This window comes from Microchirus variegatus (genome assembly GCF_963457635.1).
Source record: "Microchirus variegatus genome assembly, chromosome: 10".
Taxonomy (NCBI): domain Eukaryota; kingdom Metazoa; phylum Chordata; class Actinopteri; order Pleuronectiformes; family Soleidae; genus Microchirus; species Microchirus variegatus.
Window position 1 is genome coordinate 25,707,406 of NC_139811.1, and position 22,492 is coordinate 25,729,897.

The 22,492-nt window shown below is 40.9% G+C and overlaps 2 protein-coding genes across 2 annotated transcripts; both read left to right on the forward strand.

Moving 5' to 3' along the window:
• Positions 1-1,073: 1,073 nt before the first annotated feature.
• On the forward strand, positions 1,074-9,204 carry angptl6 (angiopoietin-like 6; the record flags this gene model as incomplete). Its single annotated transcript, XM_083896827.1, has 6 exons — positions 1,074-1,553; positions 3,151-3,291; positions 3,385-3,595; positions 6,643-6,836; positions 7,020-7,290; positions 9,020-9,204. 6 exons carry the CDS (start codon positions 1,074-1,076, stop codon positions 9,202-9,204), a joined length of 1,482 nt encoding a protein of 493 aa, XP_083752953.1.
• Positions 9,205-9,450: 246 nt separating this feature from the next.
• On the forward strand, positions 9,451-22,492 carry LOC310932572 (vascular cell adhesion protein 1; the record flags this gene model as incomplete). Its single annotated transcript, XM_083895898.1, has 10 exons — positions 9,451-9,502; positions 9,618-9,788; positions 10,520-10,798; positions 12,401-12,649; positions 16,121-16,420; positions 16,507-16,758; positions 18,937-19,254; positions 19,742-19,978; positions 21,566-21,793; positions 22,221-22,492. 10 exons carry the CDS (start codon positions 9,451-9,453, stop codon positions 22,490-22,492), a joined length of 2,358 nt encoding a protein of 785 aa, XP_083752024.1.

Here is a 22,492-nt window from a genome sequence, read left to right on the forward strand (position 1 = left end):
AAATCAAATCAAATCAAATCAAATCAAATCAAATCAAATCAAATCAAATGTATTTATATAGCCCACAATTAGAAAACACAGTTTGTCTCACAGGACTTCACAGGTCTGGTAACATCCTCTGTCCTTAGACCTTCGACCAGGGTAAGGAAAAACTACCAGGGAAAAAACCCTTATAACAGGGGAAAAAGGGTAGAAACCTTAGGGAGGGATCCAGACCTAGAAACGGAAACCAGGAACATACACAATAACAAAAAAATAAAGATTAAAAAGTGTTTAAATGCCAGGATCCATCTGGATCACTGGGTTTGTAGCAGCCGGTAGCGAAGGCTGTTGTGGTCAGAGACTTGGGGATGATGAGTCCTCGTTAACGTCCTGGCCTCATCCCGTTCGCTGGTAGCAGCAGAAAGATGATTGGTTCTTTTTATAGTTTTGCCCCACTGGTTCTAGGGTCTTTAGGTAGAGCTTTAGGGGTGCTGAGCACCCAATGAGCCTCACCACCCATACATCATGGATGTATGGTGAGCAGCTTCATAGGAATGAACGGAGCCAAAGGGGCGGTGCTCTATCCAGTTCATATAATACATCCATGGTGCAGGTACAGATAACTTAAAGGTGAGGATGATACCATTTGTTATGTGGGGTGTTTTCATTTTCGTAAAAAAAAAAAATTACATACATTTTAAACCAAAAACTACAGAGTATGTTTTGCACATTATCTAAGCTCATCAAAGACAAACCAATATTTTAGAATAACAACATTTGTTACTCCAAATTTTAGGGGTGCTGAGTCTCAATTTAGGGGTGCTTAAGGGGCCAGCGACGCCCATGATAAGAGATGGGTGTTTCTTTAAATGTTTATATTTATTTTTGTGACGTCATCAGTGGGTAAATTCTTTGGTGATCACCGACCATCACAACATTTTTTAATTGATCTGTTAAAAACTGTAGACAGGAAGTTGGAGAACACACACCAGTGAAAACATAACGTCCTTGGTAGACGTGACAATGTGTTGTCATTCTTGCAGTCTAACCGTGTCCTCTCCTCCACACCCAAGGTGTCTTCACACACATTCATGGAGAAGACACTGACCATAGGTCTGACTCTTATTCTCACACTCTGCGTGACCCTTCCAGCAGCTGGAGGATGGAAGGATGGAGCTGACGTGGACAACGGTCACAAACGTTCATTGCGTTCCTCGAGTACAAATGGAGGCCGTTGCTCCTACACCTTCATCGTCCCACAGCAGAAGCTGACGGGAGCTCTGTGTCTCAACACACAGTCTGCTGCTGCGAACGCCGTCAACCAGTCTGAGGTGGCAGTGCTGCGGGCGGAGCTCAGGAGACAGCAGGAACTGCTCGAAAAACTGCGGGGTCAACTGGACCAGGAGGGGGCCCTCGCCATGGAGGTACGAGCCCTGCGCAAGGAGAGCAACACCATGAATTCTCGCATCACTCAGCTCTACGCACAGCTGCTGAATGAAGTCATCAATAAGAAGGACCAGGCTCTGGAGCAGCGAAGGGTGGAGAACCTCCTGTTGAATGCCTCCACACAGGTGAGTGGAGACCTCCATCCATCCATCCATCACAAGGCCATACATGAAGACAAACAACCATTCACTCTCACATTCATACCTATGGTCAATTTTTGGGGTGTCCCATTTTGCCTACTTTTGAGGGGAGACCTGCTGATATTTGATTCATGTCCAGAGGTCATGTCGTGTCCAACTGCCTGACTGAAAATGACCCTAAACTGAGTGGGAACATCTGATTACACTACTTTACAGCAACAATAGCCTTTTTTTAAAGATCTGAAGCCCCCTAAAGTATTCTTAAGCCCCCCTAAATAATTTTGGAGTTTTTATGAATTATTATTATTATTTTTTTTTTTGAGTCATTAGTCATTATTCGCTTAAATATGATCATACATCTGTCAGTTTCCCTTTAATTCATAGTGTAAGTAAGGCAGAGAGAGCCCCTTCAGTGCCCATTCCACTTGTTCATAGAGAACCAGAGGGACAGCTTGTGAACAGGCAAGGCAGGCAACTGCTTGGGGCCCCGAGCCGATAGGGGGCCCCTGACACTCGGAGCCTGAGGGCTGTTTTTACTGAAATGTGCAGTGACCAGCCACCTCCCCGTCCCCCTTAAAAAACAATGGCCAATTTGCAAAGTCATCTCAGTAGGAAACCTCCCTATAGGGGGCCCACCTCACTTATTATTTGCAGTGTAATGCATATCTTTTTTACTCAGTTTATATATGTTTTTTTTCTCTCAGTTATTTACAGTATTTAATTGTTCTATATATTTATATTGTTTTATAATGTGGGTTCTTTCTTTTGTAATGTATTGTTTTTTACAAATTTTATATAGTTTTTAAAAAGCTATTTACAGTATTTTATTGCTCTTTACATTTATATTTTCACATTCACACTTTTTAATTACAAGGTTTTTCCATGTTATTTCATTCATTTTGAAAAAAAATAATATTTTGAAGTCATATATTTTTCCTTGGTGTCAGATTATTTGTAACATAATGGTGATGAACACTGGTTTGAAGGAAGGGCCCCCTGGGAATTTTTGCCTAGGGCCCCTACAGACTCTAGAATCGCCTCTGTAGAGTTAAGTGTGTGTTAAGTGTGCAGTGCACTCTTTTTTTTTTACCATAGATTCTTCTATGTCTTCCGGAGCATCAGCTGTGTCAGGAGCTGAGCTCATTCACGTATGAGTATCATCAGTGGATAATAATGATAATAATAATGATGATAATAATAATAATGTTTTTTAGATTCCTCAAAGTAACCATTCTTTGCTTTGATTACTGCTTTGCACACTCTTGGCATTCTCTCCATGAGCTTCATGAAGTAGTCAAGACTGTTGAAGACTTGAAGGAGTTCCCAGACATTCTGAGCACGTGTTGGCCCTTTTGACTTCACTCTGCAGTGTGTCCAACCTTTTGACTGGTAGTGTATGTTGCTTTATTTTAGTATAAAAACAAAAAAAAACTGTAAATACATGGTGGTCCATGGTGGTAACCAGTCCCTAGTTCCATTTTGCCTTGGACTACCAAAGTGTCTTCAAAAGCGCATTTTCATATCACAGCAAAGCTCATCTTCATCAACTCACCCTATGTCTCTTCTGCTTGGATCATCTCAGGCACTGCAGGTGTCCAGTAATTACAGGGAATTGGAGAAGAAATATGGAGCCCTCACATCCATGATGAGCTCCCAGAACCAGTTCATTACTCGTCTGGAGAAGCAGTGCCAGTGCAGGGATTCCAGCCACCAGTCCTCCGTGGTAGGGATCAAACCGCAGACTCAAAAACAATGTCTCCTGGTTTTGTACAAAAGAGTTGAAGATGGTGTGTTGTTTCTGTGTCCGTTTGGACAGGTGGTGACTGAACCTCCAAAAATCCTCCAGCCTAACGTGCACCGTAATTACAGCTCCGAAGCCACTGAAATGACCAATGATGTTCAAAGGGACCAAAGTGCTCCTCCACAACAGCAGGAAACAACAGGCAGAGTTCATTCCATCCCCAGAACTACAGCCAACACTCCGACTGACCCCCCTTTCATTAGTTTGCCTGTCACAAAGTCTCCAGGTACGTCTCTGTCAAATACTTCTTCTTTCAGAATTGCTCGATTAGGCGGGTCATTAAATAACAAAAGGTAGATCCAAAAGCTGGACTGGTTAAAAAACAGAAACAGGAGGCAAACAGAGTTATGAGGTCAAATGAGAGAAAAGGACTCAGAAACTCAGAAACTAATAAACATGAAGGGATCCCTGAACGGCTGAAACCTTATCCACACGGAAACAGAACTTTTTGTTTTTACTTAATTTTCTGTAAACACAGTGTTGTTTCAAGAAATGTCTGCTTTCACACAGTCGCCCAAAAATGACTCAGCTGAACGCCGCTGTATGAACTCCAGGCCTGTGTGTGGTGCTGTAATGCTGTCACAGAAATATAACAAAAATGAAGAAGAAAACGAGTAGCGTGTGCACAAAGCCAGCGGGGTTAATGGTGCGTTCCATTTGCAGTTGGAACTTGGAATATCCAGGGTCATGGGACTTTCCTTTGAACTCAATTCATGGTGAATCAGTCGTACACATAGTGCTGTTTAATTTTTAACTGTAGACATTTTTGTGTGTGCAAAAGAATATGTAGACATTATTGACTGGTATTGCTAACAATGGCTAACAATGACTAGCCAGAGATATGTTTGTATTTCTGACTGTAACACGGTGAACTTGGTGGATGACTTCACTTCGAGTTCCTGACTTATGAGTTCTGATGGAAATGAAACACAGCTTAAGTGTTAAGCGGCTATGACATTATCATTTTCCCAAAGCTATGTATTGGACGTATAAACGATTAGGCCTGCAACTAACGATTATTTTGATAATCGATAAGAATCTGTCGATTATTTTTTTGATGACTCGATTATCAAACGGATAAGAAGAAAAAAAAACACAATTTGTTTCCACATCACGTTATACACCTTTATTCAGCTAATTGTCGTCTTTTTCGACAAATTTGTGTCCGTTTTGATGGACAAACGCACGATTTCAGGCAAATTTAAAAACAAACATAGAGGACAGAAATACCTTCTGTTTTCTCCAGTTGTGTTGATGGATAAGTGATAAATTAACTTACTACAAACTTAGCGTGAATCTCCTTCACCCATGGCTCCAACATGCTTCCTCTGTACTTTTTGTACTTTTTGTACCGATTTGCGTCGTTATTACCGAGTATTGGTTAATTTTTATTTAATTGGTGCCAAATTTGAAAATGCAAGGTGGGCACACCTCAAACGTGATGAAGCACCTGGTCAAATATGGGGGTTGTTTCCCATCTGAATACAAGAGCATATTATAATAATTTGAGTGAGATTTGAGCGAGATTTAAACCCTGTGCTCAAGCTTGAGCTATCCTTCTTGCACTCAGAAAACTTGTGCTCACTGGTCTTTGCTCTGCTCTCTGAGTTTTTGTGCATCAACGCTGTCAACCAATAGAAGGCCAGCTAGTGTTGACCAATCAGATTATCCCTGCTTCTTTGCGGGTGCTTTCACTTTACTTAAATGTGGTTCCCTTTATTTTTTCGACCGTTCGCACACCGTGTGGCTTATCTTTTCTAATCAAGTTGACGTTTCAACAGCAAACAGATCATCAAACAGTCAATGACGCAGTGATACACACACATGCTAGCCTGTTCCTGTTACCGTCTGAGCTTCTTGACTTGGACATAGGACCAGACTTAGAAACTTCATCGCTAATCAGGAAAGACCAAAGACAATCGACAAAATGTCCAAATCATACAAAAGTAAAATGTCCAATGAGGCAGACATTTGCAACCACTTATGTTGTAGAAATGAGGAAATGAGGGCGATGGAAAATCATTTCCTGGTTAAGAATGAGGTCAGGAGGTCAGGTGTGAAGACAAATTCTGTTTTTTCTTCATTGCCTAGAGCATTTTTCCTTTCCTTCGATAAAAACACACATTTAAATCCTGTAAAAATGCTCAGGAAATCTTAAGATCTAAGTCTTTTTAACTAATCTACAGTTTGGCATTCTACGGTTTGTCGACATCACGTTTTAGTATCCCAGCACAGCTCACTTGGAACCTCCACAGAGCAGATACCCAAATAAAGCACCAGGTACCAGGTACTATCACTAATGGAAAAGCAAAGAAAGCATGCTGAGTGGAGTCGTGCTGTGGGAAAAAACGCCAATATGGCGCTTTTCTCTAGAGTTTGAAGACAGGAGAAGGGTTGCAGAGCTGACAGACGACAAGAGTCGATGTGCAAATCTTCTGTCGGAGTTATTTCACAGCTCTGATAAACAGCAGAGGCTGATGGAGTCAGTGACCTGCTGGCAGACGTCCTATCAGGGGAATGTATAAACAATGTCAAGAACAGCTCTTATCAGAGCAGAGGCGGCTTTATAATGAACATACACACACATAAACACTCTGTTTATGTGTGAATCTGTTTCACTGCAAATACAAACCTGCACAACTGGAATGTCTGCCATGACAAAGAAGAGCGTTTAAATAGTAATAACAAGACTGAAGTGTGTGACTCAACGCCTCCCAGAAGTGCTCTGATGAAAGGCCGCGTGTGTTACCACATCTTTATGCGACTCCAATCACACACACACACACACACACACACACACACACACACACACACACACACACACACACACACACACACACACACGCTCTTTTAGGAACAGACACTGAGGTTATCACTCAAGATTCCCTCCCCTCTGTGTATACATTTTCTCCCCACGGATCACTCTCACTGTGACACAAGACAATAAACATGTGTGGAGAAAACATTCTTGAGCAGATAAACTGAAGCCACAGTGATGAAGAGAATCTCCCTGACTCTAACATAAACAAAATTACCCAAAGACTTTTTTTCTGAGGTCAAAGTGACGAAGCTTCAATTATATTCAGTCCAGTCACAGCCTATGGTCAAGTGGAAGGGCTTGCAAATGGAGGGTCAGCAGTTCAAATTCCCTGAGCAAGGCATATGTAAATAATCACATTATTGGTGTCCATGCAATGATACTGAGCAAAACACACATTTACTTGCCTATAACTGTATATTATTATATTACATAACTGTATATATCTGACTCAGGACCGTGGCGGGACTGCCAGCATGTGCTGGAATCAGGTGAGACCACCAGTGGGATTTACCTGCTCCGCCCACAGAGCGCTAACCGTCTAATGCAGGCCTGGTGTGATCAGAGTCAGGCTCAGGGAGGGTGGACGGTCATCCAGAGGAGACAGGATGGGTCGGTCAACTTCTTCAGGACGTGGGAGCAGTACAAGGTGATTTACCCCATCAAGAATGACACACTTCACCTTTACAATTAAGGGAAAAATAGAAAATAGAACATGGTGCTGGGCTCATAAGGACCACACTACTTGGCACTGTCTCAAATTTCCCAAAAAATTACCACAAATTTTATGAATCATGTTCCTGCGATGCACTGGTTTCTCGCTGTATTACAGCAAGGCTTTGGAAACCTGGATGGGGAGTACTGGCTGGGCCTGGAGCATCTCTACTGGCTGACCAAACAGGCTCACTATAAGCTGCGTGTGGCTCTGGAGGACTGGCAGGGCCGGCAGGTGTTTGCCGAGTACGACAGCTTCCAACTGGAGCCGGAGACCGACTGGTACCGGCTGCGGCTGGGACAGTACCACGGCAACGCGGGGGACTCCCTCTCATGGCACAACAACAAGGCCTTCACCACTCTAGACCGAGACAAGGACAGCTACACAGGTTTACTCAGTCTCTCTGGCTGTTGGCAAAATGTCTTCATTCCAAACTCATGTACTTGAGGCAACGTCACTGCGTTTGCTATGCTGTTTGCTATTGATGGTTCTCAAGCTGTGATACGTGTACCACCGGTGGTAAGCAAGCTTCCTCTGGTGGCACATGGAGGAAAATCAGAAACACCGCTCTAGTTTATATGTCAGGCTGTGTGATCGGAGTGGAGAGGAGGAATTTTTGACCGGAGTGTGTCGAAAATGAAACAAATAATATTAAAATGAAATAAAAATAATTAGAAGTGATGTATATGTGAGGAAGAGGAGGAGGATGAGAGAGCAAATTATCTTATTAGCCCCCTGTGAAAAGTCAGATTGACACATATCTGGGGGGTCACATACACCTGCCTCAAACCACTTCTGGTCCCAATGAAACCGAGGTGGCGTACAATATGTATCCCGCTCACGGCGGTTGATTCGTATTCGACACTTACCTACCAACTTATCTACTAAGATCGTATTCTAAGCATTTGCCGCCATCTTGCAGTCAGTGTGTAAACAACACCCGGGCTGATGTCAGTGGAAGTGTTGGCTCGGCAGAGCACGTAGATTTTGGCAACACATTTTAGGGAAATTGAGGACGATGTGGTTTTTTTCTCTGTTAGGCACACTCTTAGAAAGAAAAGTGCTAAGTAGAACCATATAAGGTTCTTTGGCTTGTCCTCACAGGAGAACCCTTTTTGGCTCCAGGTAAAACCTTTTTATAAAGGTTCCACTGGGAACCCTTTTGGAGGGTTCCACCAAGAACCCCTTTAAAACCCTTTATTCAGGAAAGAGGTTAAGGGTTCTCTGGATCAAAATGGTTCTTACTGGAACCATTAGTGTTACCAAGAACCCTCTGGTTGTACATAGAACCTCAGCCCTTGTAGAAGGACCCTTTTGGAACCCTTATCTTATTCTAAGAGTGCAGTAATGGCTATCAATAATAATAAATTGCATCTATTGTATGTGATATATCACCACCTAATGTAGCGTCTGCTGGACAGCAAAAACAATACAATTAATATTAATTAATTAATATAACAAAATAATTTAGTGTTTTATATAATTGTAAAGTAGATGTAGGTGGTTAAAAGTAACCCTTTAAGTAAAAAGTAATAATATTATGAGAATAAAGTTGTGATATTATGAGAATAAAGTCGTAATATAATGAGAATAAAGTGGTGATATTATGAGAATAAAACATAATTTTACGAGAATAATGTTACAATCTTATAATAATAAAGTCTTAATCTTATGAGAATAAAGTTGTAATATAATGAGCATATTTTTTGTTGTTGTAAGGTGACCTTGAGTCATGAAAGCCACCTCCAAATATAATGCATTATTATTATTATTATAAAGTTGTTTATATTATGAGAATAAAGTCCTAATATAATGAGATTAAAGTCATAATTTGATCAGAATTGTAATATAATGAGATTTTGGCCCTAATACTCCGTCATATGTTTCAGAACGTGGTTAACTGATATTAAATGGAGCGCAGCATTGAAACCAATCTGATGAAATCTGAATCCATGTCCTCCACACCTTCCACAACTGATTCGTGCTGCATGGGAGGGAAAAAACAACAAATAGAAATTGGGTCACTTGCACCATAAGGTGCACAGTAAATACAGCTTCTGTTGTCATGGTGACTGTTCCTGTGTGTCACTGCTTGTTATCTTCTCTTGTGTTGCCAGGTAACTGCGCTCACTACCAGAAGGGAGGCTGGTGGTACCACATGTGTGCTCACTCCAATCTGAACGGTGTGTGGTACCGCGGCGGACACTATCGCAGCCGCTACCAGGACGGGGTCTACTGGGCCGAGTTCCACGGGGGGTCGTACTCACTGAAGCGAGTTTCCATGATGATAAAACCTGTATAAGATAGAGCTGTTTAATAAAAATGTGTCTTTACATGTTGAATGAAAGCCACTCAGTGCCACAGTACTGACTGAATCAATAGCTGATGACTAACATTTGTGAAGGAGTGAAGTTTCCGTCTTTGTGTTGCAATTTCCTGACTACATTTTCCAATTTGCCAAATACTTTCTGAATAAAACTGTGCCAAATTAGATTTTTTTTAGAGTGTTTTTTGTTTTGTTAGAAAAGACACAGAGTGATTACTCAAAATGAGAGGAGGGAAAATACCACCAACGGTTGCTGCACATCTGAGTTGTGGTTGTGAGTATTTCCGTTTTGAAGGCAGTTTCCTGTCAACTGGGGCGTTGAACTTCCCCTTGTCTTCCCTCCTCAGTTTTTCCCCCCTCCTGTAGCTCATCTAACTGTCTGCTACCAGGTCAGTGTTATCAGAGCCAGAATCTGCCAAGTCCAGGTCCTGGAGCTGGACGTCCTGTGGACTATCCTGAGACGCACTTCCCTTCCTCCATCCACCTCCTCCTTCTTCCCGCCAACACCACGCTGCCTCTCAGGATGCTGCATCTTCTCATGCTCGTGTTCTTTCTCGGTGGTGAGTGACACTGATGCTTCACGTGCAGCACCTTATGTGTAAGACTGTTAGGTGTTACATGTTGTAGTAGGAATAAACTGAAAATAATAACAACCTTACAATAAAGCTCCCCTTTTATTATACATTCATATTTAGGATGGGTTATTTGTAAATAATTCATAGCAGTTTTTACACATTGATAGTATGCCTATAATATGTCACCATTGCTATTCTCACAATTAAAAAATGAATTGTATTATTTTCAAATCTTAAAGATTAGCATTTATATATTTTTACAACAATGCCATTTTAAATGGTTGTAACCAAATGACCATGGATACATAGGAGCTCACTATTTGGCAAGCAGAAAAAAATGAATGAAAATATAAATTAAGGAAAAAATATTTATATACAAATTGTGACTCATATATGAAGGCAGTATTGTCAAGGGCTACCAGACAAAGGCTCTTGCCAAATCGTGAGACTGCATCAACGTGTAAAAGCCATTATTAACTTATCTTTATTTAGTTATTTACAGTCTTTAATAACCTATTATTATTATTATTATTATAATAATAGCATATGCATATATATATATATATATATATATATATTATACTTAAATTATAAAATTTGCTTATGGTAAATAGAATTCTATATTATACACCTGTAGAATTGATGATTTCAGAGAAGAACGAATGAATGAATAAGGCTTATTTCTGTTTTTTTTCGTTTTGTTTTTTGTCCATCAGCAGACGTGGACAGCACATGTTCTGTATACAACATCATGCTCAACCTGGTTCCACCTGAGGTGATAGAAGAATATGGCAGGGAGGTGTCAGTGAGCTGCACCAGTGACAATGAGCTCCGTGGTGGGATGTACTGGAAACACGGAAGCAGAAAGTCCAACTTGACAGAGCACGAAACCTCCTGGACACTGTCTCTGTCCGACTGGAACGCAACGACGGAGTGCATCCTGAAGCTCAACGAATCGTTTGAATGCAGCGAAGACCTCAAAATCACTCTATACAGTGAGTTTACCTTCAACTAAATATAAACACAGCACAGAGGCGACAATTTTGTATCATTACTGTCAAACCATGCAATATACACAAAGAAAAGTATGTAACGCATATACACAACAGTCAAGACTATATGTATATATATATATACGTTTATTTATAGAGAGGAGGATTTCAACATGGTCGTAATCAACACAGTTAAATACAAACTGAAAATAACATATAAACATATGTACATATATGTCAATATTGTGTTAATACAATATATTGTATGAATATACATGTGTAAAATATAATTATTTCGAATAGACACACATATACAATATGAATACACTGTGTATTAACATGTATACTATATGTACACACTTCTATATGTATAATATATTATACTGTCTATATGGACATATACAATATAAATATACAGTGGAGGAAATAAGTATTTGTTCCCTCACTGATTTTGTAAGATCATCCACTAACAAAGAGTTAGTGGAGAGGAGAGAGGAGTGAGGAGTGAGGAGTGAGGAGTGAGGAGTGGTCCGAATTCCTCCTGAGATGTGTACAAACCTGGTGAAGAACTACAAGAAACGTCTGACCTCTGTACTTGCCAACAAGGGTTTTTCCACCAAGTAATAAGTAATGTTTTGATCGGGGGTCAAATACTTAAATTAATGAATACAAAAAGTTCACTCAATGAATTGCAAAATAATTTAAATCTTTTGTTTTATGTGATTTTCTGGATTTTCTTTTTGATATTCTGTCCCTCCCTGTTAAAATAAATGTACCATTAAAATTATAAATGAATGTACATATAACATCACAACATACTGTACACATGTATGTATGTATGTATGTAATATACTATATCTATGCATACAGTACATATAATATATATACACACTTATATGCACACATACGCTATAACCATATTGTGTATACCCACATATACTGCATATTAAAATAAATACAATATAAATACACTTAATATACACACATATACAATATGAATACATTGTATACACAAAAAATGCAGTATACACACACAAAAACACACACATACATAGATACAGTATAAATATACTTTATACACACATACAGTGTAAATACACTATATACATACATACACAGATACAATATAAGTATACTGTATATATACACATATACAATATAAATGTGCACACACATATCTGCATACACAATGTGTGTATGCATACATGATATACAGTATATATATATGGTAACACTTTATGTTAAGCAACACATATTCACCATGAACTAGATGCTTACTAACATGCATAAAAGAAGCATACTAGGCCTTTATTAGTAAATATTCAGCATGTAATAACACCTTATTTAGGAGAAATGCTAATTCATGTTGTAACAGAGGTAGAATAAGGTCATGTAGAATAAGGTGTTAATAATACGTGCTTCATAATTACAAATAAAGGGCCAGTATGCTGCTTATATATGTTAATAAGCACATAGTTAATGGTGAACATGTGTTACCACACATATATAATATATACTGTATGTGTATATATACACATGTATATGTATATATATATATATAAATGAAGAGTTGCAGAGTTCATGCTTTTGTTTCCACTCTGACAGAGAATCCAGACATGGTCGCCCTGTACCCCACAATGTATGTAAATGACATTGTGGAGGGCACACTGTACGATCTGCAGTGTGACGTCGTCCATGTGGCTCCCGTCCAGAATCTTACTGTCCGATGGTACAAGGACAATCAGGTCGTGAGCACAGAGTCCTTCCCCTCTAACACGATCAGAACACCTGTGAACAAGTCGTCAGCCTTCACGTTCAACATCAGCAGAGGAGACGACGGAGCCCGGTTCAGATGTGAGGCTCAGCTGGACTTTGGGCCACATGGATCGATATCACCACCTGTTCTTTCTGAGGCGCATGTTATTTCCGTGCACTGTGAGTAAATATTCTCTTGTTTTTTCATTTCTTTCGGGAGCAGCATTGGGTTTATTGCAGTCTTTTATAAAGAAGGGAAACTTTTTATAATATTACTGAAGTAAAAGTTTTTAAGTAAATGACATTTACTGCAGTTAAGTATCAAAAGTCATTTTCTGATATAAAATGTATTCTAGTTTTAGATGCAAAAGTATTGAAAATGTGAGGAGTCAGGCTTGAGTCAGTGGTCGGGCAAGTTGTCTTTCAACTGGAAGGTTGGGGTTCAATTCCTGGCTCTGCTGGTCTATATATGCCCTTCATACCATAATAACAACTCTTCTTCTTCTTCTGATTTTATTTGATCGTAACGAGTAACAAAGATAGTTAGAGGAAATGTAGTGCAGTAAAAGTAAAAGTTGCAAGAAATTACAAATTACAAAGTACAGATACGTGAATTTTGTATTCCAACCTCTCCAACTATAGAATATATCTCAAATCTGCCAAACCAAACGAGATAAGCAAGCTCAATATGTCTAAAATGAAAGGTTTTAACATTCAAACATAAGAGAAGTCCACCAAGGCTTAAACCATTTGTCACCTGCATTTTATATTTCCACACCGAATTTTACTTTCTGGATCTGTATAGAGCTTAATCCGATTACCATTGTACATAAACATGACACAATTCACCGTGATCTGTTAAAGCTCACATAGAGTGGTCCTGTTGCACATATATGTTAGTTATTGAGGTCTACTTACATATATTAACTTGTTTTTATGGTCAAAAACCTCCTAGTTGCTGTAAACGAGCCGATAGAAATCTGTCTTTTCTAATGCTGTTCCTCAGCCGCGATATTTCAGACTCAACTCTCACCCCCAGAAGACAGAGTGTGTTGTGATTGTCCAGCCAGCGTAGAGCCTTCCCAACTGTCTTGTGATTGGCCAATATCCGGAACTGACATAATCAGTACACCTGCTCTCAGAAGCGCAGCTCCCCCCTCTGGAACGGTGGATGCACTGCTACTCATTATCAAAACATTGTTTTAACAGTGTTTAAAAATAGCTTCTTCACGACTCCCCGCCACAGTCCCTTTTATGACTTTGACCCAGAGTCAGACCCAGAGTCAGAAGACACTGTCGCTCGTGAAACACCTCCACAACGAACGTTATTCTTCTTCTGTGGTTCAATGTACGCAACCGGATGTGCCCGGACTAGTGCCTGGAGCAGGAGGATCTGCTGTTCAGGAGAACCGCTGTTTACGTAACCGGAAGGGAGATCTCGCTGAGCTCGAGATTACAATAAAACACAGCGTTCTCAGCAGAGGCTGAACTGTTTGTTTTGAACCTTCAGGGCTCCGTAAACAAGGTAATGACGAAAACAGCGTTAATTGGAACTTCCGGTCTAGGTCAGCTTTAAAGCCCCACCCCACAGTAGAGGATAATCTGCCATATTTCGGTCCCGATCCGACAACCGTATGTACCTTCCGAATTTGAGGCTGGTTTAAAGGGATTATTCGGCCAAATGATCAGAGTCTTCCCCCGATTTACTGGACAGCAATTGCGGCCATGAGAAGATTACCCCGCAATATCCAATCAGAGAGGCTTGAGCAATGCGTTTGTTTAGAACTGTAATTGTACCAGCCAAGAAGATGATTCTGTCTTCTGAGCCATGACTTCATCCAAAGTTTTTTTTGACACAGACAGTCCGCTTACATGTCTATTCACTAGGGATGCAACGGTACAGTTTCCCCACGGTTCAGTATGTATCACGGTTTTGGGGCCATGGTATCTGTACGGTTTCGATATCTTAATATAAAACTACTAAGACTAGCAAAGGCAATATTGCATTGTAAAAACAATTAAAAGCACATATATAATCACACCACAAACTTTATTTAAACAATAGTGCACTATCAGATCAAATGAAACAGCAAACATTAAACCACACAAATTAAAAATAAATAAAGATTAGTGCTATCCAACAAAAATAAACAATATTTTATCCCACTCACAGCAACTACAACTACAAATACACCATGCTCCAAGTGAAAGAGAAGGGTGATGACGCTTGCTCTGGGTGGCGCTGTAGAGCGAGTGTCTGTCCAATGGTTTGTTTGTTGACATTAATTTTCTCATTCTCATGGTAGTCTACGCTGAATCCTAAATGATCTCACACAGCGGACTTATACGAAGACGGTGCCGCTTCAAACTTCCTTTTTCCAGAGTCTCGTTCACACGCTGATTGACGCAGCAGCGCTGCGCTCATATCTCTGCTCCTGAGAGGATCTAATCACGCCACATTGTGTATTTTAATACATTTTGAATGGACTGAAAGGTACCGAAATACCATTGTTTGCTGTTGCGTATTGAACCGAACAGGGATCGATGATCCAAGTTCACAAACTTCAATAACGTGTGTGTCCACCATTAGCCTCACGCAGAGCAGTACACCGGCGACGCATGGACATCACCAGGTTGTCAATCGTGGCCTGGGGGATATTGTCCCATTCCTCCTGCAGAGCCACTTGAAGTTGGCGGCCATTCTGGGGAACTGGAACCCAGTTCACTGAAGTTCCAGTCTCCGTCCACAGGCGGCTGACAGTGGAATGATGCACATTCAGTTGTGTTGCCACAGCTGTAACGCTCAACCCAGCACTCAGCATGCCAATGGCACACTCCCTCATGATTTGTCACATCTGTGGCATATTGACAAGTGACAAAAGTCCACATTTTGGTGTGCCCTTTTATTGACCAGACCATAAGGAAGGTCTGTGTACTGGTCACGCATATTGACCACCACTCTGCCATGTTCCATGACTCTGGTGAGTGGAAATACTCAATCTGAGATTGTAGTCAATAGGAGTGGCCAAGTGACACTGGACTACTGGGTTTGAGCAAAACAAATCCTTCCATAAACAAATGCATCAAGAATCTGAGCAAATGTCATGACATTCTATTTTTGTTCACCAATTCAAGTTTGTGCGTGTATATTTTTGTTGAGTATATATTCTGAAGGCACGTTTAATCATGTGTGTTTCTGTGAGATCCCAAATCCCTTGAATCTCCTCCCTGAAATTGGTAAACACGTGGTCTTGTGTCTTGACTGGCTCGTCTAGTCTTTGCTTTCTCAGAATTAATACATTTCAGTTTAAGGCTCATTTCATATTGGTATTGAAAATGGTGCAGGTCAAGAAGCAGCCTTGCTGTGGTGCCAAATGCAGACTGTGGCTTGAAATCACTTTTTATAAAATGACTGGAGATGTGGAAACTTAAAAACACGTGGTGCAATAAAAACATCCTTGATACTGTTTTTAAAGAATAAATTCAATTAGCACATTTTCTTTGACCGAATTTTCTATTTTAATATTTATAACTGCAAGTCTGGACTTTTTTTTTTGTTTTCCTCCTCAGATGCTCCTGAGCTCAATGGCACGGCCGATGAAGATGTCCACGTGGTCGAGGGTGATGACGTCACTCTGGCCTGTGACGCTAAGGGAAACCCTCCTCCTTATTTTCGCTGGACGCGCGACGGAGTCAATATAACGGAAAACAAAAGCCACGTCAACGTTCGTCAAGTGAACACCAACGTGACTTACGTGTGCACCGCTACCAACCATGTGGGAACAACCACCAAGCGCATACATGTGTATGTGAGAGAGGATGTCATGGAAGTGCCTGCTGTTGCAACGACCCCACCTGTGCCCCGAATTGGTATTTCTGTTCTTCATGAATAGAAAAAAAAAAAAAATCTTATATTTACTTATGCTGATGACATTTTTTGTGTGTTTTTTTTATAGTTTGCCCCCTGACAGTGACCCCTGATAAAGTGGTGGTGAGGTTTGGAGACCCACTTTCAATTGACTGCACCACGTCCGCAAGGGTGTATCAGATGTCCTGGTCGGATCAGTATGGACACTTGAGGTTTCACACACCCCCAACTGCCACCTGGAAGTTGAAGAAAGTGGAGGACTGGAACATAAAACCTCAATGCAACGTTACTCTAACGAATCACTACAGGTGTTCTGCAATGCCGGCCATCACGGTCTATAGTGAGTACAAGGGGATTTAAAGGTGCATTATGAAATTAATCTAAAGCAACTGGTTATAAAATCCTCCTAATATGTCACAGAGACTCAGGAATAATGTTCATATAACAAAAAGCCATGTAAAATAACATGGTCGCGGGCCGCTGTTGCATTGCCATGACGCCATGTTTCTATCATGGATTGGTGAAGTCCTGGGTCAGGCTTGCGTTTGGTAGGCAGGATGAGGGACGTGCCCGGTGGAGATAAAATGAACATATCTAACGCGACACAACAGACAGCAGTGGAGGACATCCAGCTGCTCTTTTGTTTCCTGCTCGGTTTGTCTCAGCATGAGAGTAGACTGTGGGTTTTTATCTCCACCTCCACATGTATCCACAGCGATCACGAAGGGAGTGACAATTTTCTGTTGCCCAATCTGCTGACCGCACCTTACCATTTTTATACTTACTTCTAACTGAAACGTAACTATGGGTCATTTTGGTCAACCCTTGAATATGACCCATAGGTATGTTTTTAGTGCACTGGTATTTTTCAACTTAAAAGTCCCATATTAAACCCTTTTTCTCCAGGTTACACGAGCTCCCTGGTGTTCTAATGAACATGTCTGTGACACGATTTGGTAAAAATACCAAAAAGATGAAGCACCACAGCAGTTCAAGCACCCTGCCAAAACAGCCCTGTTCAGTTCTGTTTAGTAGTGTCTCTTTAAAAAAAGTATAAGTAAAACGAAACTTAAGGGACAGGAAATGACATCAGCCATAGAGGCTAGCTAACGGCAGTTAGCATTCGGAAAAGTGATCATTTGCAGGCTCTAGCAGGAACATTGCCGTCATGTATCCACTGGACAGATAAATCCTCTGAGGCTGGAAGTTTGTTTAGGATTTACGTGTCCAGTGGATACATTTTCTATATGACGGCAATGTGCCAATGGCAAATGACCGTTCTGAACAAGGCTGTTTTGGCAGGGTGATTGAACTGCTGTGGTGCTTCATCCTTATGGTATTTTGACCAAAGCATGTCACAGACATGTTCATTAGGACACCAGGGAACTAGTTTAACTTTTTGGTAAATTGGGTATAATATGTCTACTTTAACTACGAACAAGTAGTGAGGTTAGGGTAAGGGCTAAAAAAAAAGGTTACAAAACAACTAAAAAATAACTAAAAAACAACAGTGTGTGTAAAAGACAAACCTGTGCCGATCACGCTTTAACCATTAAGCAAACTGCCAGTTGAAACCTCATTGAAGCTAACTGATGACGACACAGCCAAGGTACCAGATTGCTGTTATTTATACTTCCACTAGGGGGCACCTATTTTAAAAATATTACCCATATTACCTATGGGTCGTAATTCCTGCATGCGACCCATAGTTAAGTTTCGTTGGAGGACACTCTATAATACTATAATCTATTCCCAATGGAAACGTAAAAAAATAAGAACCATACTGTGCCGAACTGAACTGGACACGGCTGTAGAACACACATGTGCCCTAGGGCCGGATTGGGCCCACAAACCAGTTTTGTCCGGCCTGCAACATCGTCCTAAATTTTATAACAATATAATAATTTTAATATTTGCAGCTAAGATGAAAAACAGAAAAGTTTTTCAACCAAGAGTGTGCATCTAAATATTTTTTCACAAGAAGTTGTTTCAAGGACTGATGTTGACATGAAGAGACAATGCTCAAGATCTGTGTGGAGCGCTATAAAAAAAAAGTTAAGAAAAGGAAACGTATTAATGAGGTCATTATTCTACAGTATTTACAACATTATATGCATGTTGCAAATAAAGATGGGTTTAATGATGATTGTTTCTTAAATGTTTCGGGACTGTGGGAGGAAACTGGAGAACCCGCAGAAAACCTGTGCACACCCTAGGAAAGCACGTAGTTAAACCAGGATCTGAAGTGGCAACCTCGCTGTGAGGCAACAATGCTCACCAGGATTATCATGGAAAATATTTGACAAAACTCTTTATAGGACATGTAGGGTTGCCTTTCCCCTGCAGTTGAGAAATGCATTTGCTGTTCTTCTTCTTCCCCTTATTGTGCATTGGCTTCATTGATTATTCTGGCAAAGTACTTTAATACTTCTTCATCTTCATAGTTGTGAATGTATTTGTACTTCCTATGCAACATTAGTAATATTATAACCTTCCTGTTCCTTTGCTTTATCCACAGAGACTCCAGACACCGTGTCAGTGTCTGTGCCCGGCGATGGTACGATGGTGGAGGACACAGAGCACCTGCTCACATGTGACGTCATCAACGTGGCTCCTTTGCACAATCTCACAGTGACCTGGTACCGAGGAAACACAACAGTGAGCACAGAGATTTTCAGATACAACCAGACGACTCCAGTCAACGAGTCCTCCCACCTGAGAGTGACTCCTGTGAGAGACGACGATGGAGCGCAGTACAGATGCAGCGCTGAGCTGCACCTCGGACAAGAAACTGTTCCCCCGACATACTCAGAACCGTACACGGCTGTGGTTCACTGTGAGTTTAACGCACTGAACATTTGTATTCAGTTTTCTTAAAATCACATTTCTTATTCTATTTATGTTATCCTCTATAGTTGTTTTATGTATGTGGGAGTTCAATGATCTATACTTCTATATCTCCATCCATCCATTCATTTCTCTCTATACCATTCATCTATCAATGTCTCCACCATCCATCCCCCTTCCTTCCTTTCATCCATCCATCTATCCACTCTTGCTCTCTGTATCATCCATCCTTCCTCCCTCCTTCCTTCCATCCATCCATGTCTCTCTGTACCGTTCAATGTCCATCTGATTAATACATTATGTTCTATCCTGTCATGTGTTTTCAGTAATGTTTCATTACTGCCTCCTGAAACATTAACCTTCACTTCCTTTGCACACATCGGTCATAACTCCTCCTCCTCCTTCTCTTCACCATCTAAATCATCAGAACAGACATGTCAGTCGGTCTGTTTTCCTATGCTGTTGTTTACCTGCAGATAAGCCAACGATGCATCACTGTCCAGCCCGTTTCTCTGGTCTGGAGCGCAACTTCAGCTTGGACACGTTGCAGTGCAAAGCTAAAGGCAATCCTCCGCCAACCGTTCACTGGTACTATCGGGGAAAACGGGTCAATACGTCTGAGCCACTCACCAGGAGTCACTCGGGAACATACACAGCAGAGCTTATCAACAGCATCTTCAGGAGCAACACGTTGGTGGATATCACAGTTGAATGTGAGTACATCACTCCTGGTTGGGTCTAGATTTGCACATCTGCATCACTTTAGCCCAGCATTGACTGGATTTTGCCCGGATTGGTCAACAATGTTCAATCTTCTACATGTTCCCTTTTTCGCCAGAATCTTGATGCAATACAAAACTAATTCCACAGCTTTGTGGAAAACCATAAAGCCCAATTTATACTCCTGCGTAAAGTGCTCTGCGTAGGTTACGCAGAGCCCTCTGCCTCGACGGAGAGCCTGTCGGGGAGCCTCTGCGTCGTCTCCGACTGCACAAAATATTTTAATATATTAAAATATATTAAAGTGTCCGTCACTCCGTCAAGGGACAACGGAGACGGCAAGAGCTGCGATTGGTCCTCAGGACAGGCCGAGCTAAGCTGCTCTGTGCCGGCTCACAGTGAGCACCGAGCGTCCACAGAGGCGGAGCTGATCACCGCCAACAACGTCGCTGCCAAACTATAAATACGTCGTATCTTTTTTTTTTTTAGAACTTCAACATTTAACATTTGCAGTACAAAAAAAAATTAAATTTTTTTTTTTTTTTCAGATTGTTTTGGGAAACTCGGGATCTTGACTTTGAAACTCGAGATCTCGACTTTGAAACTCGAGATCTCGACTTTGAAACTCGAGATCTCGACTTTGAAACTCGAGATCTCGACTTTGAAACTCGAGATCTCGACTTTGAAACTCGAGATTTCAAAAAAAAAAATGTTCTCATGCTCCGGATTTGCAGTCATACATTTCGTCACAGATAAAACTTTTGATGGTACAGTAAGGTCCACGAGTAAGTCCATAGAAAAGTTGACAGTCATTGCAGTCACCTAGCATTCAATGCTAGGTTTTAATCACCATCACAGTCACAACACACACAGACAGCATAGGTTCCAAAAAGCAGATACGTCATATCTTAATACAGAAACCACATGTTTAGGCCAATTTCTCGCCTCAAATTATCTTAAAACTGCGTTCCATGACACAGAAAAGTGAGAAACTGCCACTGTTTCAACAACAGTCTTTCTCTCTATTTCTCTCTCGGATGCCATTGCTCACTGTAGCCAGAAGCACAACAACCTTGCGTAGCGACCCCTACTGATCGGGCGGGAAATTGCAGTGCGTATCCGTCACCACGACGCAGAAGTATGAAGACTCGAGTGGTCTCCGTGGTTACGCAGTCGGATAACGCATTACGCAGTCGGAGAAATATAATGTGGCCTTAAGTGCTATTGATGCGTTCCATTTACAGTCGGAACTGGAAGTGAAGACAAAAGAGGAATTAACTGTAAACGGAAAGGTGTTTGTACGAATTGGAATCCTATGTCAGGGTTAGTGAGGTTTTTAGCGACTTTGAGTTGGAAATGGGACTTGAGGGGATGTAACTTACTGTTAATGGAAATTTCGATTTCTAACAACTGGAACGAACCATATGTCTTTATTAACCATTCTATGTAACTAATGGTGAAAAAAATCACAACAAACACAAACATTTCCTACGGGAAATGAATAAGAACATGTTCAAAATATCTTCTAAGAAATGTTGTAGTTTATTCATGGCGTCTTTATTTTCACACTGTGTCCACAGGGGGTCCCTTGTTCACCTGTGACTCTCACTATGAGGTTAAAGAGAATGATAAAGTCCAGGGGATGTGTGACCCAGACGGGGTGCCCACACCCACCATCAGGTGGTTTAAAGACGGAAATGAGACGGTTCCACCTCAGCAATGGACGAAGCACGACAGTGGACGCTACGTCCTCAAAGCAGAGAACCAGCACGGAACGGCCAACCACACGCTGTCTGTGGATGTTTTGTGTAAGTTTGAATTCTCTGCGATAATAATGTAACTTTCTGAGAAGATTTGATGATGTGATTTATTAGAGGAAATATAGGACCACATTTGTTTTTCCACAGAATTCTGATTTCAATCTCAAAATTCTGACATTTCTGAATATTGAGTGAGAAAAGATTATATTAGTATTGGAATATTTCAAGATTTTTAAACAGACAATGATTTTTACATTTATCTTTCATTTTCCATAACATTGACTGTCCCCTCATGTGTTTTAAACATAATGACTTAAAAAGTCAGTATCTTTGAATATAAAGAGTGGATTTATTGGTCATCTGTACACAGCTCTTTATTTATTTTTGTTTGCATGAATCAAAATCCATCATTTGTGTATGTTTTCTTTCTATGCCTTGTTTTGTTCTCTCAAATCTGACCCCTTAAAATCCACAGTTGCTCCTGAGATTAAGGAGGCAAACATCAGTATGGAGTTGACCCCGGGTGAGAATGTGACTTTTGACTGCCACGCTGAGGGAAAACCTGACCCTAAGGTCCTGTGGAATTACACCTCTGCTGCGAATGTGATGCAGACCACTAGAGGGCGCCACGGGAGCATTAGAGTGACAGTAGCCACGTCTACCAATGCTGGTGTTTACATCTGTGTTGCCACGAATGAAGTTGGGACTGTGACAAGATCGGTCACACTGCTGCTGAAAGGTCACTGA